The 27,646-nt window shown below is 43.7% G+C and overlaps 1 protein-coding gene across 1 annotated transcript; it reads left to right on the forward strand.

Moving 5' to 3' along the window:
- The first annotated feature begins 1,713 nt into the window (after positions 1 to 1,713).
- On the forward strand, positions 1,714 to 27,519 carry RPS19BP1 (ribosomal protein S19 binding protein 1). The gene is made up of 4 exons (XM_085873204.1): positions 1,714 to 1,902; positions 17,991 to 18,068; positions 25,390 to 25,481; positions 25,589 to 27,519. The coding sequence occupies exons 1-4, from the start codon at positions 1,842 to 1,844 to the stop codon at positions 25,715 to 25,717; spliced, it is 360 nt and encodes a 119-aa protein (XP_085729330.1). The 5' UTR covers positions 1,714 to 1,841; the 3' UTR covers positions 25,718 to 27,519.
- The last annotated feature ends 127 nt before the right edge of the window (positions 27,520 to 27,646 follow it).

The following is a 27,646-nucleotide window of genomic DNA, read 5'->3' on the forward strand; positions in this document are numbered from 1 at the left end:
GTATATGCAGATAATACAGGGGTGGATCGAGAAATTTTTTAGGGGGGGTTCACTTAAGATTAAGATGTTCTCATTTTGTGAAATATACCACCAAGCCTTATTCAAGTCAATGTAATTATCGAGGAAAAACCGGTTAATCTACCCATAGCTAGCAGTGTCTGACCATAAATTTACCTTCTCCACAGGAAAATTTGGGAATATTGAACGACTTGATGTAAAGGCCTCAAACCTGTCACAAACTGATTCTCAAGAAAAGCTGAAGATTTTGGAATCTTTGTGACAGATCTTCACGACAACAATGTAAACACACAAAATGTTTCCGATACAAATCAATGAAAATATCGAACGGACAAGACAAGCAAAAAATGTGGCAAAATGACCCCGAGCACTAAACCTAAACTCTGATGTGTTTTATGATGAAAGTTTTACTGAACTTGACAGTGCATTGTTTAGCATGACTGCATACGTAGGAGTTAACATTCACTTGTGTGTGCCCGTACGTGCAAAGAAAATAAAAAAAAATAGAATTGTGACGTCATTTGTGATGTCATAGCACCGTGTGCTGTCATTGGTTTGGTAAATAAATGGCCATAAGTTGGGAAACAGCTGAAACGGATGAAGAAGAACGATATCAAACCTTCAAAAGGCACATACTCAGGTCTCCAGCGTCAATTGTGACGTCATATCAAACAAAGAAGAAGAATCGTGACGTCATAGTACCGTGTCCTGTCATTGGTTTGGTAAATAAATGGCCATAACTTGGGAACCACTTGTCCGATTAATATCAAACCTTGAAAAGGCACATCCTCGGGTCCCCAGCAATATACCTGGCAAGTTTCAATTAGATTAAACCAGTGGTTGTTGAGAAACAGCGGTCACAGACACACACACACACACACACACACACACACACAGACACACACACACACACAGACACACACACACACACACACACACACACACACAGACGCACGCACCCACACACACCCGCACACCCACGGACACACCCACCCACACACAGACACACACACACACACACACACACACACAGACACACACACACACACACACACACACACACACACACACACACACACACAGACACACACACACACACACACACACACACACACACACACACACACACACACACACACACACACACACACACACACACACACACACACATTGCTGGAATTATAGATGGAAGATGATGCAGTAATTCCGTTTCCATAATGACTGGTTCATCAAGTTGTGGTGAATGTTGTTTCTATTGAATTATAATAAGCGCATTACGCTGAATAATGTTGATTTTAAAAATGATTATTATTATTGAAAGAAGAACTCGTGTATTGGCTTTCAGGTCAATACCATTTACCTAATATTTATCGAATGCTGCTTCAAATATTTGATTTGTATCGGGTTTATGAAATTAAAACGTTTATGTATTTTAAAATCGATGTTACATGCAAACAATCTGGACAACAAGCGCTTCAAAATGTAACCGGAAAGTTTTCATTGTATTTCATGCAATAAATGACGGCCATGGTGGTATAGTTGGTGTCTGTTTATCTTCTTCAGGTGGAGAGATGACGATGTAATTTAAACTTTGGTGTTTTAATTGAGTAACTTTTTTACTCTGCTTTTATAAATCAATACACGTTACATTTTAAAATACATGGTAAGAGGGTTCAATTGTCTTAAGGTCGTTTGGGTCAAAGCGGAAGTTGTTGCATTTTGTGTGACGTATCAGGTTTCCGGCGCGGGGCTTGATCGCTCGGTGTGTGCAGATTTCCAGGGTTGGGGCCGCTACCTCGTGTTCGTGTCGTGCTTTGTTCGAGATGTCCGTAAATGTCCTGCGCAGGGAGCTCGCGCTCTTCACCGAAGGCCCGGAGGCGGAAGGTGATTGTCCCCACGAACCACGTGGCGCAGCACACACCATTCATCGCGATCTTTATAAATTATAATCACACATTATGATGGATCACACTCTTTATAGGTCGTCGGAGCTGCCGAAACAGCTTATTGGCATCACCTTCACGGAATCCGAGACACGTGATATTTATTTACGTTTTCCTTTTTTTCCCCTTTTTTTTTTTCTTTTTTTCCTTTTTTTTCTTTTTTTTCCTTTTTTATTTTTCCCCTTATTTTCTTTTTTTTTTCCTTTTTTTATTTTCTTTTTTTGGCCTTTTTTCTTCCCCCCCCTTTTCCCCTTTTTTTCTTTTCCCCCTTTTTTTCGTTTTTTTTCTTTTTTTTCTTATTTTTTTCCTTTTTTTTTTTCCTTTTAATTTTTCTTTTCCAGAATCCAGCTTTGTGAAGCACACTGTAAACATCCTTCAAACGAAGCTACAAATTAATTGTTTTGAAAAATGGAATATGGTACCATTCATTTTTATATAGATGTAATAAGGCCAAAAAAAAAAAATGTTGCATTGGCGTAACGGGTCTCTGAAAAATAGGGTAGGTCGGTCGGGATCTTTTTTTTTTTTTTTTTTTTTTTTCCTAATAAATCCCTCCCAAAATCTCCCCCGGCTCGAGTACCACCCTTTTTGTCGGCGGGTTCTGTCCGAATACCACCCTTTTTGTCGGCGGGTTCTGTCCGAAACACTTCCGGGTTTTTGCGATCGCGATCGCAATCAACAAGATACTTGAAAACGATAGCAAAACAACAAAAATAGCAATAAAATAGGGTCGGCAAAATTTTTCGATAGCAAAAAAACAAAAAAAAAACGTAGGGTCGGCGGAATTTTTAGGGTCGGGCGGATTACGCCAATGCAACATTTTTTTTTTTTTGGCCTCATGGCCTTTTAAACCTGTGTGGTACCCTTATCTTGTCCCATATCTTGTGATTCTGGCAGTCTTTAAAATCCCATCACCTGGAAGTTTATGTCTTTTACTAAAAACCATAAAAGAGAATATGAATAACAACATCAAGGCCATGGTCAAGGACTTTTAAATACTACTAGAGCAAGGTTGATTGTGCAGCATTACAAATCCCCATGCCTCCCACCGAATACAAAGTTGAAACGTGAAAAATGGCCTGACTGACCCAATATATAATATTGAGTTGAATTCCCCCCCCCCCCCGCCCCCACCCTTTTTGACCCTTGTCACCCACAATTGTAACCTGAAATACTTAACCTAAAGTTACCCAGAGGACACCGAAGACCCTTCAAGACACTCCAAACGGCGAACTTATGTTTTTCAAACCTGACAAATCTCGCACTCTCACAATGTCTCTCTGAAAGGACAGTGTGGTAAACACCCCATATACTTTCTCAGCAATCCTCTTGAAGAAATCCTTCCATTTATACTTTTTGGCCTCATTATCTGCCATGATCGTTCCTGGGAAAGCCACATTTCCAACCTGGGAATTCTCCGTCGTGCAAAGTCCCTCCTTGGCCCACCAGAGCTCCTGACCACGTACAAAGCTTTCATCTCGTCTCACCTTTCTCAACTTTATGCTGCAGAAACAAAGGCATTTAACATCTATGGTATCTCCCACGATGATGCTGAGTCTTTGGGTCTCTCACTCTCTCACTGCAGGCAGGTCAGTGGTCTTTCTGTCTTTTACTGTCTCCTCTCCAGCCTCACGCCCCCCTTGCTCTGCCTGCTATCTGTCCCGCCCATATTTCCGCAGGGCACGCAATATCCGCCAGCAACCCACTTATTGTAAAACTACCAAAATCAATAATCACTGCTCACCTTCATTCTTTCATTCCTTTTGTTTTTTCCTGCGTTTAGAATAAACTGCACACTCTTCAATCCCACTCTTCCCTCCAGGTTTTCATAACAGCTGTTCATCATCTTTTATCTTTCCCCCATCCAAAACCATGATCTTTTCTACCCCTATTAATCCAACCCAAACCCCCCACCTTCAAATTCCCTGCTTTCCTTCCTGAAAGTCCCTGTAGTGTCCATCATGTTTACCCCTTGTACCTCACCCCATCCCTCTCCCTTCCACAGATCTCCTAATATCTCTGTTCCCCACTGTTTTGTGCTTCCCTCTCCTGCACCTCTTGTCTCCTGCTCCCATAATTATACATTCTGTGTGTCAGCTCTCACATGAGCCTTGACATTGTATTGAAAATAGAAAATGCGACCCCAGAAGACCCTTAAAGACGCAAAAGACCCTGATGACCCAAAAGACCATAAATACCCCAAGGCACCAAAACATCCAAAATATCCCAAGTTCCAAAAAGAACTTGAGGATCCTGAAGACCTAAACTACCCAGTGGAATCAAATGACCCGAGGACACAAAAGACCCCGAGGACCCAAAATACCTAGATAACCCGAAAGACCTCGAGGACCCCAAAGACACCCGCCAGACCCAAAAGAGACAAAGGGACTATCAAGGATCCATGGAAATTCTGTATTATGTAAAATGTGACTTCTTTTTTTTGTATGCATTGTCAAGGCTCGTATGAGAGCTCACGCACAGCGCACAGCAAAGGGGGCATGAGACGAGGAGCGGGAGAGGAAAGGACAAAATCTTGGGGTACAGAGACATTAAGAGATCTGTATGAAAGGAGAGGGATGGGGCGGGGAACACGGGGTACACAAGATAGACAGACACTACAGGGACTTTGAGAAAGGAAAGCAGCGAATTTGAAGGAGGTAGGTGACATGGATTTTTTAAATCCACCTTGTTGTGATCGTTGTCCTCCTGAAGGATTCTAACTGGCCGATTGTGGAATCCTATTTGACTTCAGACAGAGTTCAACGTTTTGTCCGATTTGATTATAAAATCCTACAAAAACCCTATCGACACTGATAAAACTGATGTCCACACAAGTCCTTCCTTGTGAAACAATTTATTTTCTAATTATACACCATACACTTCTCACCCTTCTCCAAAATAAACAAAGCACCCTTGTACAATGAACTTAAGAATCCCCATTGATTGCAATATTATTATTTATATTTCATTTATTCTTACTTTAGTTAACAGTTAGACCAACCCGATTCAATTCACTTCTACATTACATCAGAGAGTTTTATTCTAACTTGGTACTTGGTTAGTTCCAAGGAGTACAAGCCACTGAGAAACTCTACTTCCTCACGTGCTTGCACTGAAAACAATTTACATTTCAAAGCATTTTATACTTTCATGAGAGAGAGGTTGGGGGGATATTCACCTAGACCTAGACTGTAGACGTGTCCTTTAGACGAAAAGCCACTTCGTACATTTCTAAGCAAAGGTTCATTTATCAGCTCGGTCACTCTGCTCCAGAACAACACATTTCTTATCATTTAGGGCAAAAGTCTTTTGGCCAGAAATAACAGCCAATTTAATTTGCAGCATAAAAGTTACATTTCTGAAACTCCATTTGTTACAATTTAAAATACATTAATATAAAATTTTCCCCCACACTCCCCCGTTTTTTTTTTTTAAGGAAAATTTGAATAATTTTTCTTACACATGATTACCATGTCCCATTCCTGAAGGAGAAAAGATTTCCATTGTTCAAGTTCAATCAACAATGGCAGCGAGTGCTCATATCATAAAATGAGTGAGTTTCCATTTAATTTATGGCCTGTTCATCAGCATGTGTCACACATTGAAAACGTGCTACCCGAAGTCAGAAGATAAACAGGTCAGGGTGTGGATAGAGCGGCACCCAACGGGAAACACAATTGAAGCACTCCTTGAGCTGAGGAGAAGGTAGATGTGGGCAAGTACAAGTTTGGGCCGGACACTGGGTTGAAGGAGCGCAGTGTGGAATTCCAGGCCTGTCGTACATTGAAGCAACCACAGCAAGTTCACAATGTATTTGCAGAGCGGCAATCGAGAGTGTGGCTGAGAACATTCCTCCACGTAGGCACCACACAACGCCGACGTTAAGACTTTGCTCAACCTTCTCCTCAGTGGGTGTTTTTTCTTTCTTTTCCCACATTGCTCCATCTTATCTCCTCAGGAAGGGGCATGATCACGTGTTGAATGCTCAATCACCCAAATCTGGGTTCTCCCATCGTCCAATCTTTTTGTGGAAGTTCTTTCCAAACTTCATTTCGATGAAATCGAACATTGATTCAGACTGCTTTCAACACTCCAAAATAAACAAAGCATCAATTAAGCACCAATCAATAAACGTTATGGGCACATGTATTTCAATAAGACTAACAAAGGTTCTTATAGAAGCATTTAACTTGCATTATATGTCATATCAATATTTTAATCCCTTTCCTTGTTATTTCCCAAAACAACATGCTAAAATATACAGAAATCCCAGTTGTACGTATACTCAAAACATCCATCTCATTTGCTATTTCCACCGACATTTTAAATCTCTGACATTTCTCCATCTGTCCACTTCTATCTCACCAAAACAGCAAACATGCTGCCATTTTTCCAACTCACATACACAAACCATCTATCACTTCCTCCGACCTTCTCAATTACGAATCCATTTTCCTTTATCAAAACAAATAAATCATTTAAACAGTTGTTCAAAAAGTTGTCAAATCACTTGTCAAATCTGTTATCACGCCAATATCATTTAAATTTCAGCTCAAACACTCTGTCTACACATGTAGCTACACCCTCCTATCCCCAAATTTTATCCCAGTCTTGGAAAAGCATCTTAAACTTCAGACTAATAAACACCCAAACTCTCTTAAACAACTTTTTGGTCAAAACAATAAAATATTTCCTTTTGAAATCCATAAATGAAAAATTAAATCTTCAGCGTCTATCCAATTAAATCATGAATTTACCTTGACTGAATCGATCAAAGGGTTACACTGGGTTGTTTGCCATTGCCTTCCCAGCACAAGTTCAGGCAACCTCAACATTCGCAGACGAATAAAACAATATTTCAACGTCCATCCGAGGGAATCATCTATTATCTGTGAATTGCCCCACGTGCTCAACATCATCAAATCATTTTAAATCATTCCAAATCACGTTTCTACATTTAAATCACATCTTTTAAGTACAATCGTTACAACTCAGATCAAATCTTCGAAACATTTCTGACACGTCCTCAGAGCTTGCCCAGCACTTAAACCTGCCGGGTTGTGTAATTACAAATCATCACAATGCCAGCGAGAGCTCAACTCCCAAGACTTCATGTTCCGAATACAGTACATCCACATTCACAATTGTTATTTCACAATTTATTCAAAATCCCTGTGGTTGTAAAATAAAACTTCAACACTTTTTCCAAAATAGACCACTTTAAACATTCAGTAGAGAGGGTGTGCCACAAACACCAAGGAACAAGGAACAGGAAGTTCTCTCCACATCCGTTGGGAAGAAAAAGGAAAACACTCTGACAGGCAAAATCCACAGTTTAGCATTACTCTGTCATGGCTTCAACACACACAATAAACAACATTGCATCTCATCGACTCGCGTGTGATCACGTGACAAATACCAATCACATTTCTATCTCGTCCTCTTGAATCTGAATATGAATAGAATTTCACACCAAAGCAAAGGCTCGAACAAAGACTCAGTGTAAAGATATGCCACCCCCACAGATCGAGAGGAGGGGGGTCTCACACAGTGTAGTTTGCGACCTTCGCGTGGAAATACAACGCCAAGAATGCATAACATGCCATTTCGAACAAACCCACAGCTCAACTCAGCACGAGTTAAAATATCGTCAAAATCCCAACAGAACACGTTTCATTGCAGTGAATATTGGACTCGCACAAGTTTCATTTTTTACTCTCAGTAACACATGCACCTCAATGCAAATCACCAACCACGCTCCCAGCCGGTTAATCGTCTCCTGCAATCCACAAAACGTTTCGTGCAAATCATTGCATTTACAAATCCGTAAAACCTCCACACAATATAATATAACAACAAACTTCCAGTGAGTTCAATGAACAAAAAGTAACTCTTATAACTCTTACAAACAGGTAACTTATAATATTTATCTATTTTAACCCTATCTCGGCGCCTCAGCCGTGTCCTCGGCCTCTCTCTCACAGCCGGTCCGTATCAATGCAAACATGTGGCATGTCGCTTCATCATTCCCATTTAATTATGCATCTGGCTCCTTAACGAGCCTCTTCTTGTCATCTGACTCCTCTTCTTCTCCAGCACTTTTCTAAAACAACAACAGTACTTATCGTTTACTTTAAAACGGACTCTCTCCGCCGGATCCTCTTCTTTCTCTCAATAAAATTATCTGACAATGAACTTTTCTTTGTTCAAAATGCGTTACCTGCTGAGATCGCTCTCCCTTACCTTCGCTCAAGCACTTGTCGTTCCTCCAGGCACTGCCTCCGGCAGATTAAGCACCTCCGGTCACGAGCACCGCACCAACGTCGGTTCGAATCCGAGTCTCGGCGCCAACTGACGTGGATTTTTTAAACCCACCTTGTTGTGATCGTTGTCCTCCTGAAGGATTCTAACTGGCCGATTGTGGAATCCTATTTAACTTCAGACAGAGTTCAACGTTTTGTCCGATTTGATTATAAAATCCTACAAAAACCCTATCGACACTGATAAAACTGATGTCCACACAAGTCCTTCCTTGTGAAACAATTTATTTTCTAATTATCCACCATACACTTCTCACCCTCATACAATGAACTTAAGAATCCCCATTGATTGCAATATTATTTGGTTCTATTTCATTTATTCTTACTTTAGTTAACAGTTAGACCAACCCGATTCAATTCACTTCTACATTACATCAGAGAGTTTTATTCTAACTTGGTACTTGGTCAGTTCCAAGGAGTACAAGCCACTGAGAAACTATACTTCCTCACGTGCTTGCACTGAAAACAATTTTACATTTCAAAGCATTTTATACTTTCATGAGAGAAAGGTTGGGGGATATTCACCTAGACTGTAGACGTGTCCTTCAGACGAGAATCCACTTCGTACATTTCTAAGCAAAGGTTCATTTATCAGCTCGGTCACTCTGCTCCAGAACAACACATTTCTTATCATTTAGGGCAAAAGTCTTTTGGCCAGAAATGACAGCCAATTCAACTTGCAGCATAAAAGTTACATTTCTGAAACTCTATTTGTTACAATTTAAAATACATTAATATAAATTTTTCCCCCACATGGGTTTGGGGTGGATTAACAGGGGTAGAAAAGATTGAGGTTTTGGATGGGCGAAGATAAGAGGTGGTGGTGAACAGCTGTTTTAAAGGCCTGAAGGGAAGAATGGGATTGAACAGAGTGAGGGACTTTATTTTAAAGGTGCGGAAACAGAGGAATGAAAGAATGAAGGTGAGCAGTGATTCGTGATTTTGGTAGTTTTACGAGAAGGGGGTTGCTGTCAGACCTTGATCACCCTGCGGAAATATGGGGGGGGACAAATAGCAGACAGAGCAGGAGGGGGATTGAGACTGGAGAGGAGATAGAAGAAGACAGAAAGACCACCGACCTGCCTGCGGTGAGACAGTGAGAGTCCCAAAGGCTCAGCCTCACCACGGGAGATACCAATGATCCTAAATGCCCTGGTTTCCACAGCGTGAAGCTGAGAAAGGTGAGCAACAGGAGCAACAGCCCAGAGGGAAGAGCAGTACTCCATCAGGCTGTGGACAAAAGCTTTGTATGTGGTCATGAGCTCAGGTGGGCCGAGGAAGGACTTTGCACGACGGAGGATTCCCAGTCAGCGACTGGCTTTGGCAGCCCTGGTTTGAAATGTGGCTTTCCCAGGAAAGATCATGGCAGATAGTGATACACAGAAGCTTGACTGAAAGGACTTCTTCCAGAGGATTGTTGAGCATGTAGATAGGGGGGTCCAAACGGTCCTTTTGGAGAGACATCTTGAGAGTGTGAGATTTGTCCAGATTGAAAGACATGTTCCACGTGGTTGGACCAGTTTGTGATTTTGTCCACATTTGCAGAGAGCGAAGAAGCTGCTGCTTTCCAGTCTGAGGGATGACAGATGGTATGGCAGAGGGTGGCGTCATCAGCAAAGAGATAAAAAAATTTCCAGAGAGTTGGAGAGATCATTGATGAAAACCAGAAAAAGAACAGGGCCCAGAACGCTGCCTTGAGGAACTCCAGCCTGGACAGAAAGAGGGGACGAGAGAACTCCGTTAGGGCCACACATTCGCCGTGACATGAGAGGAAGTCTGTGAGCCATGAGTGGAGATGGCCCTGAATACCATAGGAAGAGAGTTTGGTCAGCAGGGCAGGGTGCCAGACTGTGTCAAAAGCACACGATATATCTCAGGATATGGCTCTGATTTCATGTCTGGCATTGAGTACCTCCATCCATTGTTGGGAAAGCAGGAGCAGCAAGTCCAGGGTCGAGTGACCTGGTCTGAAACCAAATTGATGATCGGAAATCAAGCCATTGGAGAAGTGGAAGGATTTAATGTCTGAAGCGATGATAGATTCCACAACCTTGCTGATGATTGGAAGATGCGGATTGGTCTGTATTTGCAGGGATCTGTTTTTACACCTTTTTTATGCAGGGCGGTAATGTTTGCTGATTTCCAAGCAAATGGCAGATGACCTTGAGCAAACGAGAGGGTGAATAGAACAGAGAGAGGGTGAGCAAGAGCAGAGGAGTAGGTTTTTAGGACACGTGGGCTGATGCTGTCTGGACCGGTTGCAGAATCTCAGTGGAAGTTTGACAGCGAGCTCTACACTTTGTCAGAAGAAGAGGACACATAGTCCAGGAAGTCTGTGAGCCTGTGAGGTTCGGGACTTCAGGCGCCTAACCCCACACCCCACACCCTCCACACCCACAAACAATCCCATGTCCTTAACTCTCCTCCAAACTCTGACCTCTCTCTGCCCCACCTACCACTACACTCAAACTCTGTGCTCCCCTCCCCCTTTCTTCAAAGACTCAAACCCCCTCCCAACCCAATATCCTCAACTTCGCCCTCTCACCCCTCAAAAGCCTCAAACCCCTCAATCCCAACTCTTTTCTCTCTGCCCTCCCTCCCTCAAGCCATCTCTGTCATCCCCTCCCCCTTTCTTCTTCAAGTCCTTAACTGCCTGAACCCCAAGTACTCAATCTCCCTTCCAACTCCAAGTCCATTCCCCACCCCACCCCTCTTCCAAACATCTCAATCTCCCTCTTCCAACACCATGCACCCTCACCCCCAACTATCTGTCTTCCCTTCCCCATTCCTTCCTGTTCTTAACAACGTTACGCAATGATACACAGGGAACTTTGTTGCATGAGAAGGCCATTTGGCCTATCATGCCTGCGTTGTTACTGTTCCCGTTTGTTAGGAACAATGTTAAAAGGAAATATAGATGGAACATTAAATTCACAATCACTTTCCCCGGTGGCGTATTGAGGAAAAATGCCACTCGGGACGAGATGTCAAATTGCCTCCCCCTCACAACTCACATGCTGAATTAAACACAAAGCTTAGTGAAATAACTTTATAACGAATCAAATTGAGGACAGGTACAGTACATTTTCAAGAAAGAAGATTTAAAAAAAAATCTTCCTTTTTGTACCCGCCTCCTTTTTTTCATTATTTGTAATTTTGTCAAACATCCTGGGAAAAAAATAAATCGCAACTTGTCGGAAGGAAGCTATGCAGTGAAGTAGCTACACCGCTTAAAAAGTGTCCCCATGGGGGACTGACGGTTACTTTCCCAACAGGTGGGGTGACCTTACTGTCCTGATGCAAATGAACAATAAAACAAACAAAAAACTAAACGAACTATTATCAAATAAAACACGGTGGGTTAGAAAGGTTCTTCTGCATAATTGATGGACGGACGGATGGAAGGAAGGACATAAGGTATATTGAAGTGGTTTGCAACAATTAAAATATATTTTCTAATTTCCAATTTGCTTACTCCAGGAACAGCACTGTAATCTGCTTGAAATTTTACTTGCAAACATGATATATGTTTTCTGTGTATTCTATTTTTTGAATTATTAATCTCAGTGGGGGGGGGGGTGCCAAAGGAAGGGGGTCTGCCCTGGGTGCCAAATACTCCAGTCTCTAGGTACGCTGTTGATGAGACGGGACCACATGAATGAGTTACGAACACAGGAATGAGACGCAAACGACACACAGGAATGAGACGCGAACGACACACTGGAATGAGATGCGAATGCCTCGCTGCCTCATCTTCGAGTTTCGTTTTCCAGCACTCCTTTTTTTCCCACCCCCTCTCTTTGAGACATCGTTGGCTGCAACCTTTGTTCAACAAACAGAGGGTGGTGCCATTTGCACAGTTCAACCCCTCCCTGCGCTTGAGCTTTCACACACCACGGGAAAATTGTCCTCAGAAGTGTCGATAGCGATAGATGATCAATGCAACAAAACAAATTTGCTGCCCCCCAAAAGTGCCACAGGGACAAACAGGATGGCTACTCCATTTGCTCCCCCCCCCACCCTCGCTATGCCAGTGACTTCCCCCTTTCCTCCCTTATCCTTACTATAATTCACCGACTGGTGTTTGTGTGTTTGTTTGTTTGTCCCGCTGCTACTCCTATAGTTGTCGGCCGATTCCAAGGTTGGGGGGGGAGGGATGCAAATTCTCGATGTAAATGTGTATCATGTGGCGCCTCCTCCAGGTGGGAGAGAGTATTATAAGTCTTCACCATTTACAGTTACAGTATTCCTGTTCCCATGTTTTCCAGTGCAGTGAGGTGTTTTGAATTATAAGCATTAGGAATGTTTTTGCTTCATGCACGTAACTTCATGGGTGTTTTTTTTTTTGGTTTGTTTGTTTGTTTTGGTTACACAGAGCTGTCAGTTTTCTATGCACCACCCAAATAAAGGTGCATCAGAATAACGTGTTGCTTGCTTGAAACAAGATCGCCAAAAGAGCGGGTACTCTGTTATTAATAATAGTTAGATCATGTTCCCATTGCAAATGCCAACTTTTCACACTACCATGAGATGGTTAACTTTGATGTGAGAGTGAATCCTTCCTTATCATGGGCTGGCGGTCATTGGAATTGAATCCACACTGGTAAAACAGCAATACTTTAACCAGCGACCTCGTACTTTTCCTATTAAGAGGTTGTAATCTTAATTATTGGAGCATGGCACTTGTATCTGAGCTCATTTACCCAGTGCTTTTTTTTTTTTTTTTTTTTTTTTGTATACCTTGGTCGAGGCTCGTATGAGAGCGAACGCACAACTCACAGCAAGGAGGCATGAGACAAGAGGGGCGGGAGTGGAAGGGACAAAACAGTGGGGAACAGACACATTAGGTGAACTGTGGAAGGGAGAGGGATGGGGATGGGACGGGGAAAATGGCGAAGAGAAGATGGACATTTCAGGGACTTTCAGGAAGGAAAGCAGGAGAAATGAAGGAAGTGGGCTTGGGTGGATTATCGGGGGTAGAAAAGATCGAGGATTTGGATGGGGGAAGATAAGAGGTGGTGGTGAACAGCTGTTTTGAAAGCCTGGAGGGAAGAATGGGAAAGAATAGAGTGAGGAAGTTTATTCCAAAGGCGGGAAAAAAGAGGAATGAAAGAGTGAAGATGAGCAGTGATTCGTGATTTTGGTAGTTTTACCAGAAGGGGGTTGTTGGCGGACCTTGAGCGCCCTGTGGAAATGTGGTGGGGACAAATCGCAGAGAGAGCAGGGGGGCAAGGCTGGAGAGGAGTCTGTAGAAGACAGAAAGACCACCGACCAACCTGCGGTGATTGAGTGAGAGGCCCAAAGACTCAGCTTCATTGCGGGAGATGCCGATGATCTTAAATGCCCTGGTTTCGACAGCATGAAGCCGAGAAAGGTGGGAGGCAGGAGCACCAGCCCAGAGGGGAGAGCAGTACTCCATCAGGCTACGGACAAAAGCTTTGTAAGTGGTCAGGAGCTCAAGAGGGCCGAGGAAGGACTTAGCACGGCGGAGGATTCCCAGTCGGCGACTGGCTTTTGAGGCGAGGTTGGAAATGTGACTTTCCCAGGAAAGGTCATGGCAGATAGTGAGACCTAGAAGCTTGAAAGAAAAGACTTCTTCCAGAGGATTGTTGAGAAAGTGGATGGGGGGGTTTGTAAACGGTCCTTTCGAAGAGACATAGTGAGAGTGTGAGATTTGTCTGGATTGAAAGACATGTTCCACGTGTTGGACCAGTTTGTGATTTTATCCAGATCTGCAGTGAGCGAAGAAGCTGCTGCTTGCCGGTCTGAGGGATGACAGATGGTACGGCAGAGGGTGGAGTCGTCGGCAAAGAGAAATAGAGGATTTTCCAGAGAGTCCGAGAGATCATTGATGAAAACCAGAAAAAGAACAGGGCCCAGAACGCTACCTTGAGGAACTCCAGCCTGCACAGGAAGAGGGGATGAAAGAACTCCATTTAGGGCCACACGTTGACTGCGACAGGAGAGGAAGTCTGCGAGCCATGAGTGGAGATGGCCTTGAATACCATGGGAAGAGAGTTTGGTGAGTAGGGCAGGGTGCCAGACTGTGTCAAAAGCACGTGATATGTCCAGGGATACGGCTCGGATTTCCTGTCTGGCATTGAGGACCTCCATCCATTGATGGGAGAGCAGAAGCAGCATATCCAGGGTAGAGTGACCTGGTCTGAAACCAAATTGATGATTGGAAATCAAGCCATTGGAGAAGAGGAAGGATTTCATATCTGAGGCGATGATGGATTCCATCACCTTGCTGATGATTGGGAGAAGGCTGATTGGTCTGTAGTTATAGGGATCTGTTTTTGCACCTTTTTTATGCAGGGCAGTGATGTTAGCAGATTTCCAAGCAGATGGCAGATGACCTTGGGCAAATGAGAGGGTGAATAGAACAGAGAGAGGGTGAGCAAGAGCAGAAGAGCAGGCTTTGAGGACACGTGGGCTGATGCCGTCTGGACCGGTTGCAGAATCTGACTCGAGGTTTGAAAGCAAGCTCTCCACCTTGTCAGGAGAAAAGGATACAGAGTCCAGGGACAGTTGGGTGCGACTGGTTAAAGTGGGTAGAGATAGAGATGGGTTTAGGACACAAGATTTAGCTACACCGAGTTTAGACCTTCAGTTTTATCACGTGTGGAATCAGCAGTGCGGCCATTTGAGGTAAGGGAAGGGATGGAGGGGGAACATACACCAGAAACAGATTTGATTAAACGCCACCAGGATTTTGAGGAGGGAGAGAGGTTTGAGAGTTCAGACTTGAGATGAGAAAGATGTTGTTTTCTGGCTCTCCTGAGGGTAGATACACACTTGTTCCGAGCTTTGTGGAAAGAACTGAGATTGCCCTCAGTTGGGTTTGCTTTCCATGAGGCAAAGGCAAGTTGTTTCACGACAACTGCCTCGCCACAAGCTTCAGTAAACCAAGGGCGGGAGGAAGGGTAAGACAACTGAACACGAGAGGGGATAAATCTGTGCATGAGGGAGAGCAAGTTTCTTTGAAAGAATTCCCAGGATGAGTTGATGTTTGAGAAAGTAGTGATAGGAGACCAGTCTGTAAGTTTGATGGCTGCTCGGAGACCCTGCCAGTCGGCTTGAGTGAAATGCCATACTCGACGGCGGTGAGGTGGTTCTCTGATAACAGCCAGACAGATGTCCACTTTGACAAGGACGTGGTCAGAAGAACCAATTGGAGCGAAGGAAGAGCAGCAGATATTGTCAGGGAAATTTGTCAAAATCAGATCCAGAAGAGATGGAGTACCATTGGTTGAGATCCGGGTCGGGAAGTTGACCGATTGAGTCAGTCCCAATGAGTCGCAGAAAGCCTTTGCTGAGGTGCCATGGCAGGTGAGAGAGGTACCCACACCTAGCCAACTGGCGTGATGACAATTGAAGTCACCACATAAGAGGAAGAGAGAGTTTGGATGAGAAGATAGAAGATGGTCCATGTTTTCGGATAGTGAGGTGTAGATGGAGTCATCACTGTTCGGTGGACGGTACAGTACACATATAAACATGAGGTGGGAGTGGAGGGTAAGCCGAAGCCAGAGGTATTCCTGGGGGTGTGGGGGAGTGAGAGCAGTGCATGGAGAGTGAAGAATAGAGTCTTTGATGAAGAGAGCAACACCTCCACCAGGACGAGGCTCAGGTCTGTCATACCGTAAGAGGGAGTAACCAGGGAGAGATACTTGGGAGTCAGACACGTCTTGGGAGAGGAAAGTTTCTGTTAGGCAGATAATGTCTGGTTTGTCAGTGGCAACCTGTATGGAAAGATCTGAAAGGTTTGAGCGAAGGCCCCGGATATTTGAGGTCCACACTTTTAATGAAGAGGAAGGGGAGGAGGTTTTGGGTGCAGGAGGTGGAGGGGGAGGGGGTGGATAGGACAAGGGACGAGAGGGGCAGGTAAGGAGGGTTGCTGAAGGAGTGTGGGGTATTGCAGAACAGCGAGGGGAGGGGGCCGAATGAGGAGGAGAAAAGGCTCTGTGGTGCTGGGGGAGAGGGGGGGCAAGAGTCAAGGAAGAAGGCAGTTGGGGATTTGAGGAGGTGGAGTGAAGAGATGGAGGTGAGAGGGGAGTGGCGGGAGGCAGCTTGGTGGATGAGAGGGGAGGCAACTTTGAGGAGGGAGAGAGAGGGGGATGAAAGGTGGGAGAAAGGTGAGGGGGGAATTTTTGAGAGAGGTGAGAGGGAGGCATGGAGGGAGAAGAGTGGGATGGTTGCTTTGAGACTGAGAGTGAGGGGTGAGGAGGGTGATTTGGCACTGAAGTTGGAAAAAAAGAATGGTTGATGGAAAGCGAGCATCCATGGCAAACTGTGGTTTTTAAAAGTTTTAGGTCAGAGATGCGATTTAACACAATTCTTGATGGATGCAATGAAGGCGAATTCAGAGCATGGAGAGAAGAAGCGCTGTAATAGTTGGATTTTTTAGGCAAGGAATGAAGGAAAGGTCGAAATGAGAGCAGTCTGTTAAAATAGCAGAAGAGTAGTGCATTGTGAAACAGTAAAGAGTACCACATGTGTGAGAGAGGAAGATGAAGCATTATAAGATCGTTTTTGTAGTTAAAAATAATGTATGAGAGAGTTCAACAGATTAGGTCATGGAAGTGTAAAAAAAAAAAAAAATCGAGGAAGAAGACGAGGAGGAAGTTAAGAGGAAGAAGAAGAAGCAGAATCGGGAGAAGGTGAGCGTGTTGTTGTTGTTGGTTATATATATATATATATATATATATATATATATATATATATATATATATATATATATATATATTTTTTTTTTTTATTTTTTATTTTTTTTTGTTGTTGTTAATATTAATATATGAGAGAGTTCAACAGATTAGGTCATGGAAGTGTAAAAAAAAAAAAAATCGAGGAAGAAGACGAGGAGGAAGTTAAGAGGAAGAAGAAGAAGCAGAATCGGGAGAAGGTGAGCGTGTTGTTGTAGGGTATTTTATTTTATTTTATTTTTTTTTTTTTTGAGATAAGAGATTAGTTGGGAGAATGGGGGATGTTTGGAAAGTGGGGAGGATCAAAATTGAAGGTAATGGGGAGGATAGAAATTGAAGGTAATGGGGAGAAAAAAAAAAAAAAAAAAAAAAAAACGATCGAACACCGAGTGGAACCGGTAGGCCTCAAGCCTAGGCCTAGGCCTCAAGCACAGGTAAGAACGTCGACAAAAATACTCACAAAATAGCACGATTTTTGAAACAAAACCGAACTAGCAACACACAGTAACATGTAGGTGAGAAAATTAAACAGTTAAAACGGGACAAATAACAACCGGAAACTTAGCTTTGAGAACGTCAGCAGGGAGCCCCAAAGGAGACCTCTCGCTGCTCTAAAACCAAACCGGAAGTTTATGTCAGCAAATTGGCAATGTCCTGCAGCTTTGTTTAAAACATGATTTAAATAAAATGAAAATTTCAAGATTATTGGTCTGTACAGTTCCTGATGATGCCCCAATAATGAGTCCATGAGTAGGTAGCGAGGTAGCTGATTGAGTGAATGTGTGTGTGTGTGTGTGTGTGTGTGTGTGTGTGTGTGTGTGTGTGTGTGTGTGTGTGTGTGTGTGTGTGTGTGTGTGTGTGTGTGTGTGTGTGTGTGTGTGTGTGTGTGTGTTTGCCTGAATTCCTTTTGCAGTCATTCCACATTGTCAGGATTTCTTTTATTTCTGTCAATAATGTTTTGATGATTTTTTTTTGTTGTTGTTTGGTTTTTTTTTCTCACACAGGTAAAAAGCGTGGGCGAAGGCATTTGGAGAAAGTTGTAAAGAAATCCAAGCGTGCCTCACAAGATGAGACTGCTGTTGGTAAGGGTTTTGTGTCTCGGAGATGTACAACTTGTCTTCATTCCATTCCTGGACTCTTCTTATTTCTCGGCTTTCTTACGTTCTACGAATCTGGAGTGCTTGGAGAGCAGTGATGTTTTATGAAATTACAAATTCCCCGTGTATAATATTTCATAACAATCTTGTTGGTACTCATGCCGTTATTACAAGATGGGACTTTTGAAAACCTTTTGTATTTTGTCCTGGACACAGTACCACAGTTGTGAGGACTGGGCATGAGTAATTTTCATGAATTCCATCAGTTTCTCAAAGTCTGGGATATTTCTGATATTGGTGTAAACGACCGGGAGTACGATGCAAAATTGTGATAGTGGACTTTGTAAATAACATTATTACCTCTGCCACCAAAGGTGGACAGAGGTTATATTTTTATCCCTGTCTCTGTCTGTCTGGTTGTATCTGTGAGCAGGATATCTCAAAAAGTGATTGATGGATTCAGACAAAACTTGTTGGGTGTGTGACAAGGATGAATTGTTTCGATTTTCATGAAGATCCAGATCCGGATACTAAGATTTTAAAGTGATTCTTCACCATTGAGAGACGGGGCCAAAGACGGCACATATCACGATATTCAAAGATTTATGGACGGATTCGGACGAAACTTGGTGGAAGAGTTGGGAAGATGATAAGAAAAAAGTTGATTAGATTTTGGTTTATGTCTGGATCCGGATCCGGCCTACGAGTGGGCTACAAAATGTAAACTGTTCAGCCTGGTCGAGGTATGTGTTCAACAAAGTGCTGTTCCAGTTATATTTGTTGACATTTCACCTTCAGGGAGACACTGGTGTGAGGTTGAAGTATTGATACTTGAGCAGTTTTTGTAGGTTGCTGCCTCTGCTTCACAATTTTAAACATTTCCATTATATCCCCTCAAAAGCACCTCCTTTGTAAAGTATTGTTGTGGTTACCAGATTCGCAAACCACCATTCAGGTCCCTTAGGTGAGGTATCTCGGTAAGTGCATGTGTAGTTAGGCCCAAACCCGTTGTCTAGTGGGAATACATGTCATTTATACGTGCTGCGACTCTTCAGGATAGCCGTTTTTCTTTTACTATCTTTATTTTGGACCAACCGCCATGATCACAACCACAACATCAACCACCGACCACAACCACCGCTTCACCACAACCGCCACGACCTTCACGCACACCTCACAACCGTAGCATCGCCACCGTTCTTGCCCCGCTGTGGGTACCGGTGTTGGACTCTATGCAGAACGCGCGTCGAACAGCGTGTACAAAATCACGGACTTTGTGCTTCAAAAACGGATCAAAAACGACACACGCCCACTTTTTGCCGTCCGATCGGTGAGCGAGGGGCGATTTGGCCCCGCCTCCAGAACGATCGAGATATGCAAATTTGTGGATCAAAAAGCCTTCACGCCCACTTTTTCTCGGGCCAATGGGGAGCGAGGTGAAAGGTCAAAGGGAGGGGGTCAAAGGCGAAGTTACGGGGGGATAAAAGGACGGTGTTCGTCAGTCAGAGGAGAGTCGCAAACGAGAACGAGAAGGAGTCGAGAACGAGAAGGAGTCGGAACGGAGGGGACGAGTGTGGAAGACTGGAGCCCGAAGCCTGCAGTGGCTGGAGAAGCTGAAGAGAGTCGGACGAGGGGTGCTCGCGTCGGTGCCAGGAGCTGCACGCCCGAGGGAGGCCGGCAGCGCGACCTGGCCGAGGTGGAGACGCACACCAGGGATAATAAAGATCCTCTATACCCCGAGCATCAGCAACCCCCTCCTGTTTCCCCCCGCGCTGAGATAGTGCGACCAAGGGGGCCCCGTTCCCACCCCCTGCCAGGCACTGTCCACGAGGCCCGCGGGTTGCGGGGCCATCGCCGCTCCGCGTCTCATCACCAGACGGGTAGGCCCGACCCGGTCTCGGCCTCAGGCCTACCTCATTCTTGAGGGTATTTCTTTTCCTTGGTTTTGGGTATGTGTTGTCGGCGCCGTCTGTGAAGTAGAATTGTATAAGTGTTGCCGTGTGCTCAGTAGTCGGTATTAGCTCTGCACTGTGTTTTCACTTTTATGTTTGCTTTTTGTGTAAATGGAATTGTGTTTTCTTTTTTTTGTGTGCATTTGGTGGAATTGTATTTGTGTGCTTTCCGTTCGTCGCGAATAAATGTGCTTTATTGTTGAACTGTTCTCCCGCTTCGCTTCGTCTTTTCCCCCATTGAACCCTCATCTCGCTTCACGTAAAGGGTTGGTAGTGGGCTGAATACGCCCGATAATTAATCGAACCGTCGAGGTCGACGATAACACCGCTCGGTTATTCTGATAGTACGGAACGGGTCGCTTAAGTGGCCCGTGTCCGAAGTCGACCTGCGGCGAGGTGCGATCGCCCGGTCTACCCTCCGCGTGGGTACTTAGGTAGGTCGAATTTGGCGAGCAACCCTATCCCACGCGGGGGCTGATTGGCTCGATCGCGGTGTGACCGAAAGGTCCACCCGTGACTGGTTCCCGGCGTTAGTCCGAGAGGGTCACGACTGGATTGTCCGTCCGGTGGGCGACGTGCCGCGATTCGAGTTACGTGGCCGTCCGCACGCCGGCGGGCGCGAAAACCGCAACAGTATTAAGTTCTGCCTCTTTAAGTCACTCCGAGCTTAAGCAGCTGTCACACCTTGACGTTTTAGCCAGCGTATGGCAAGGTATCAAAATGTATGTAAAACGCTGGCGTACCCTGAACTATTGATGGGTTTTTTTTAAGTTTTGGGCGTATAATAACGTGTTGGACGTATGCATAACGTATTAGTAACATACACAGAACGTTTCAATCACATATAGATAACTTTTACCAACGAATGCTGAGCGTGTTGTCGGCGTTCACAACCTATGCCCAACGATAGTCTAACTTATGCATAGCGTGCGGCAGCGTATCGCCGATGATCATGTGGCGTAGGCTATTCATAGGCTGCGGCTCGACGATTCAAATCATAACCGCACTAGACATCGAAGTGTCAAGCCGCTGTCACACCTTGACGTTTTAGCCAGCGTATGCCGACGTATGAAAAATTTGCCGAACCAAGCTGGCACACGTCGAATACGTTATGGGTAAGTTTTGTATACGTTAAGATCACATAGGCATACATCGTAGTACGCTGGCATACGTCGTAGTAAGCCGAGTACGTCGACAAATTTTCAGCATGTTGAAAATTTCTCGACGTACCCGGCATATGACACACGTTCCGCATACGCTGGCCATAAATTGTGGGCACGCGATGCAGTCGTTGACACATGTCGACACACGTTACTTGTAAGTTACTCATAAGTCAAAACATGTCGATGTAATGGTTACCGTCAGTGTTCCAGACTCCCTGCTTTTTTTTTTGTTGTTTTTTTTTCTTTTCGGTATGACAGTGATATTGACACTTCGATTTCTAGTGCGGTTCCCTGTGTTAGTTTAACTGCCTTACCTTGAGAGACTGCCTAATCTCATATCTGACATTGTTTCTCCATCCATTGATAGGTGAGTAGAAGCAGCATTTCCAAGGTAGAGTGCCCTGGTCTGAATCTGAATTCATGATGTGATGTGAGGTCATTGGAGAAAGGGAAGGATTTTATGTTGACTGCAATGATGGATTCCATAATCTTGCTGATGATTGTAAGTTGATTGGACTGCAGTTAAGGGCATCAATTTTGCACCTAGTTTATGTAATGCAGTGATATTGGCTGGTTTCCAAGCAAATGACAGAGTGTTTTGGGTTTTTTTTCCAAATGCAGTCTGTGGCTGCTGGTTGCATCATTGCTGGGAGCGTGGCTGTGCTGCTTATGCAGTGCCCCCTGTTTCTAATAAGCTGGTACTCATTTTGCTGATCTCGGAAGGATGACAGGCTGAGTCAATCCCACCTGGTATTATGTCATGTCACGATGACGGATCAAAACCCACGACCCTGAGATCTTAAGCTAGCCACCTTAACCACTTCGGCAACACCAGACTTATGATAGGATGAAAAGGGCAGAGAGAGGATGCGCAAGAGCAGCAGAGTAGTTTTTTTTTTGGATATGTGAGCTAATGTCGTTTGGTCCAGTTGCAGAGTCAAAGTCGAAGGTTGCCAGAAACTTCTCCACCTTCTCAGGTGCAGAAGGCAGTCTAGGAGCAGTTGGGTACAACTCGGAAGGGTGGGTTCTGAGAGTGACGGGTTGGGGAGACAAGAATTGGAAGCAAACGCATAATTGAGGCATTCAGCTTTCTCACGAGTGGAGTCTGCTGTAGTGGCATTTGAACAGAGAGAAGGGAAGGAGTTTAAGCATACACCAGAGACAGACTTTACAAGGTGCTACCAGGTTTAAGAGGAGGGTGGCAAGTTTGAAAGTTCAGCCTTGAGGTTGGATTGATGTTGTTTTCTGGCTCTCCTGAGAGTGGACACAGACTTGTTGCGGACTTTGTGGAATGATCCGAGGTTGCCTTCGGTCGGATTTGCCTTCCAGGAAGAGAAGGCAAGTTCCTTCAGAGCAGCTGCTTTACCCCAGGATTCAGTCTCCCCTGGGTGGGAGGAAGGGTATGATAACTGAAGATGACATTGGATGAGGATCTGTGCATAAGAGAGGACACATTTGTCAGTACAAGGGCAGTGAGAAAGTGAGTTGTTAATGTACAGAGTGGCCATAAAGTCTGGAAACATGCAAATATACATTATAAATGGTTTATTGACATTACATTACAATACATGACATGTTCAATGTGTTGTCCCTCAAGAGAAATGCACAGTTCAATACGCTGTGCAAAATTGCAATGAACGTAGTACATTAATGCAGCATTTCCATCAATCCCTGCACACGCATCCGTGATGCGTTGCCTCAGATGATTCGTGTCTCTGATTTTCACTGAATGAACTTGCACCTTCAGCATCTGCCAGAATAAGTAATCCTGGAGTTTCAGATCTGGCGAGCGTGCAGCCCACTCCGCAGGGTCACGTCGTCCAATCCAGTTCGGGAAATATTATGTTTGTTTCCAGATTTTATGGCCACCCTGTACAGTGTGTGCGACTCTGCCACCAATACAGGGTTCAGGTTGGTCAAACCTGAAGAGACAACACCCAGGGAGAGACACGAAGGAGTCAGGGACGTCCTGTGGGAGGACAGATTCTGTTAAACAGATGATCTCTGGATTATTAACAGCAGCCTTGATGGAACGATCTCTCAGATTGAAGTGGAGGCCTCGGATGTTTGAGCTCTACACAGTTGGGGAAAGAAGCGGAGGAGCTGCTGCCAGGGTGCAGGAATGTCGAAATGAAGCAAGGAGAGGTGGTGGCGCAGGAGGAAATTCGGATGTTGATGGGTGAGGGGAAGCTGGGAGGGGAGAGGGTATTGACATGGAGGGGATTCCCCCATTAATAGATGTGAATGGAAATTGATTGTCATGTGCACATAGCCTTTGAATAATTGACTTGATGGATTCCCAAATTGGATATACTTTGACAGACTTCATGGGAGGGGTGGTTCAAAAGTTATCCATTGAAGGCAGGTAGAAACATGGAGCTGTAGGTAAGAACGGCAGGTGGATGAACGAAACTTTTAGGAGTGAAAAGGTTTTGGGAGATGAACCTTGTGAAAAAGAAGACAACGAAGCCTTTCTGATGAAGAAGAAGAATGCATGGTTTGTTCCTGATGTCGTAGTAAAGAGAGTGAGACATTTTAAAATGTATTTTTTTTAAAAAGCATCTATCTATAATTCCAGCAATCTCTGTTTGTTTGCCTTTCAAAAGGTTTGAAATTAATCGGACAAGTGGTTCCCAAGTTATGGCCAAGTTAGAGCGTGTTCCCCATTACCGGTTACAACGTACGGCCTTCCGGATAGTGATGACTTACTGTATTCTAATAATTTCTTGATTTCCTATTCGCATTTATAGATAAACGCAATGCCCCAATCCAGTCGTCGTTTACGAGAGCGAAGGAACGGCCTGTGTGGTTGTTTGAAAGTTGTTGTTTTTTTGCACGTACGGCCATGCACGTATGGGCACGCGAGAGCGAAGGAACGGCCTGTGTGGTTGTTTGAAAGTTGTTGTTGTTGTTTTTTTGCACGTACGGCCACGCACGTACGGGCACGCGAGAGCGAAGGAACGGCCTGTGTGGTTGTTTCTGGCACGCAGTTTGAATTTTTTTTCTTTTGCACGTACGGGCACGCAGGAGCGAAGGAACGGCCTGTGTGTTTGTTGTTTCTGGCACGCGGTTTGAAAGTATTTTTTTCGCACGTATGGGCACGCACTCGTTTTAAAAAAAATGTGATGAAGGGCATTTGAAGGAAATAATGTTTTATTCAGTAAGGATTCAGTTTTGGTTTGTTGAAAAGGGGAAGGGACACAAAATGAAGAATGTGTCATGGCAGATTTAGGCCATTTTTGTTGTTGTTGTTGTTGTGTTTGTTTGTTTTTTGGAATGAAGAAGAGTTGTTTTGTTATTTGTATTTTTTTTGAGTGAGGATGGAAAAAGCATTAAGCTGAGGGATCACAAATGAAGATAGTTGGAGGAAAGGATCGAAAACGAGGCACGTGGGGTGAAAACAAAAACGAACAACGAGCTGACAAGCTGAGCTCAAGACAAGAAGGCCGGACTTTAACAGGAACAAGAATTTGACAATACAGCACAACAAGGTATAATTTAACAAGAAAAATTGGACCAAAATACAAATGGTAACGCAGAGACGAAAATATAACAGTCAAACACGATGGATTTGGTTCGGAAAACTTAGCTTTGATTGAGGTGGAAAGAGCAGTTGCAGATTTGATATACACGTGGAGTAAACATGGAACCAGGGTTCTTTTGTCCATTCTATGACAGCATCGAGACATTCCTGAATCTGATCACCCAAACCCCCCCCCTTCCCCTCACCACCCTCCTCTGCTGTTTACCTTACCTCTCTCAGCTTCATATCATCTACAAATTTGGAACGCCTACTCCAAACACCACAATCCAAATAGATGATGTAAGTTATGAATAATAATAGTCCCTGTACTGATGGAGCACTGGGTCACCACTTGTCAAAAGGTGCTTCGAGTTTCGGTGATGTGTGGAATTTGCCCGGGGCGTGGCACATGATGACCTACGTTGTGGAAGATGAGCTTTGTCGTCCGCTGACGAACACTGGTAGATGCGACACCCAGATTAATACCCTCAGACGGATGGCATACTCATTGAAGCAACATATTGGCAGATTAAAGTCGGGTCTAGTTTTGAAGGCAGCCATTGTTGTTGCACACGTTTCTTTTTTATTTAAGGCATATAAGGCTTACTTTAGCATCCTGGTTTTACGTTTCCACATTTCAGACCTGACCACAATTATTGTCATTTCAGATTTGTACAAGAAGAACAATGTTGACCACACAGCTCGGAACCTGGAGTACTTCCAACATTCTTCCAGCACAGCAAAGACTGTGTCAAATCAGGTGACATCACAGTCCATATTGGCCACATGTAATGTTGGTGCGACCCCATGCTGTTTAATGCTTCAGTATCACAGGCTTTGTCTGAATCCTCCTTTTTTGTCAATCAGGTGATGTTGCAGAATGCTGGAAGAAAAGCAAAGGACAGAAAACTCAAAGAAGAGAAAAGGAAAGAAGAAAACGTATTCACGGAACAAGACTTCAAACGTTTTCAACGAGAGTATTTTGGGAAGCACTGACATGCCACACACAACGACAATGGAGCGGATTTAATCATTTACCTCCACCTGTGATTACATCTGCAGGTGGAACACTTTGAGGTTGATTTCTTTATTGCCTTCTGATAAAAGTGGGATACCAACTATTTCAACCCGAGAGCGATTGCAAGTCGAAGTTTTGTGACAATAAGAGTGAATCCTTATGGAAAATTATTTGAAAGGCTTATGAAAACCTCACCACCGGAAATATATTTATGAGCTCATCACTCAAAATGGAAGTCGGATCCATGTTCTGTTCAAAAGGTCACCACATTCTGGACATTTAGGATACTGACCCTAATGGGATGAAACTTTTAATCTCAACCATGAAACTTCACTCTCATTACCTTTGCCACTGAAGGTGGATAGAGTTTGTTTTCATCCTTGTATGTCTGTCTTTCTGTCTGTTTTTCTGTTTGTAAACAAAATATCTCAAAAAGTTGACAACGGATTCAGATGACATTTGGTGGAGAGCTTGGGTATGTGACACCGCCAAAATGATTATATTTTGGTGAAGATCTGAATAAATATCTGGATCCAAAAATTTCTTCAGTAATTTTTCACCATTGAGAGATTGGGCCAAAAACGACATATAGCAGGATATCTTAAAAAGTTGTGGATGGATTCAAACAAAACTTGGTGGGCAAGTTTTGTTTGGATATGTAACAAGGAAGAATTTATTAGATTTTGCTGAAGATCTGAATCCAGATCCAGATCTGAAAATTATTTCGGTGATTCTTCAAGTGTTCCGATTTTTTTTTGATTTTTTTTTTAAAGTTATTTAATTTTTTCTGTGTTTGTGCTTAAACCATGCATATCACGATATTTCAAAAAAAAAAAAAAGAAACCAATGTCACCCGCAGAGTGACCCGTATCTTGCCAAAAGGTGACCACGTGTGACTTCTTTATGGTCACACTGAGGTGAACAGAGCTGCTATCCACCAGGAGCGACTCCTTGAGGAATATCTGCCTACGAGAGATTCCGATGAGAATCGTTCTACAGAGTAACCATGAAAAATATGCTTTTGCTTCATAACGTCATCAAATGATGTCATAATGTCTCAAGCTTGACATATCTAGAAAGCACTCATCGAGGTGTTCAATTTGAGGTACTACACGATATGGTTCCTAAAACTTGAAAATTTGACCTTCGGCGCTAACCATGAAGGTCAAGGCCAATCGCCACCAAAAATTAATCAGCTGAGCGCCAGACCATGAACTATATTCCCATGAAGTTTGAAGACGATCCGATCAAAATTACTCAAAAAATAAGGGTTTCGTCGACTCCCCTGATTTGCGACAAAGTGACCTTGACCTTTGACCTTGACCTTCAAAATTTTGTGCACTGAAAGGGACCTCTATAGGCCTCTGATATGCGAAGTTACAAAAATTTCCGATGATAACTGTGCTCTGCAGAATTTTTTATACGTGATTACAGACAAACAAAAAAAAACATACAAGCTGACTAACATATCTTGCAAAAACTTCGTTTTGGCAAGATAATAATTATGGACAGATTCAGACGAAACATGGTGGTTAAGTTGGTTTGGTGACAAGAACAAGCCAATTTAAATTTTAGTTCAGGCCCGAATCCAGATCCGACCTATCGGAGGGAAACTAAGCTTGGCGGAGGGATGCTTTTCACCGAGTACTGTTCTAGTTTATATTAACCTGTTATATTTTGTTCCGGTTCAAAACCACTTCCTTTGCTTGAAGGTAAAATAACTTCATTTTGTAACTTGTTATTCCGGAAATCTAGTGCATAAAAAGTGGATTACCATTTACTTATGTATTTTGTCATCAATCGTCCATTTGATATTCTGATTGGTTCCCACGTGGGAGCTTATTTTTATTTTTATTCCCAGACCCCGAAGGGGCATCGAGGTGCCCAGGGAAAGGTCATGAACATTC

Source organism: Eptatretus burgeri, chromosome 1, assembly GCF_056783735.1.
Source record: "Eptatretus burgeri isolate ZD-2024b chromosome 1, Ebu_testis_v1, whole genome shotgun sequence".
NCBI lineage: Eukaryota > Metazoa > Chordata > Myxini > Myxiniformes > Myxinidae > Eptatretus > Eptatretus burgeri.

Bases quoted from the DNA above. Each gene is read 5' to 3' on its own strand.
- RPS19BP1 (XM_085873204.1), top strand. From the start codon at position 1,842: ATGTCCGTAAATGTCCTGCGCAGGGAGCTCGCGCTCTTCACCGAAGGC. The intron at 1,903-17,990 runs GTGATTGTCCCC...TTTCTCACACAG, and splicing joins CGAAGGCCCGGAGGCGGAAG to GTAAAAAGCGTGGGCGAAGG. The intron at 25,482-25,588 runs GTGACATCACAG...TTTGTCAATCAG, and splicing joins CAAAGACTGTGTCAAATCAG to GTGATGTTGCAGAATGCTGG.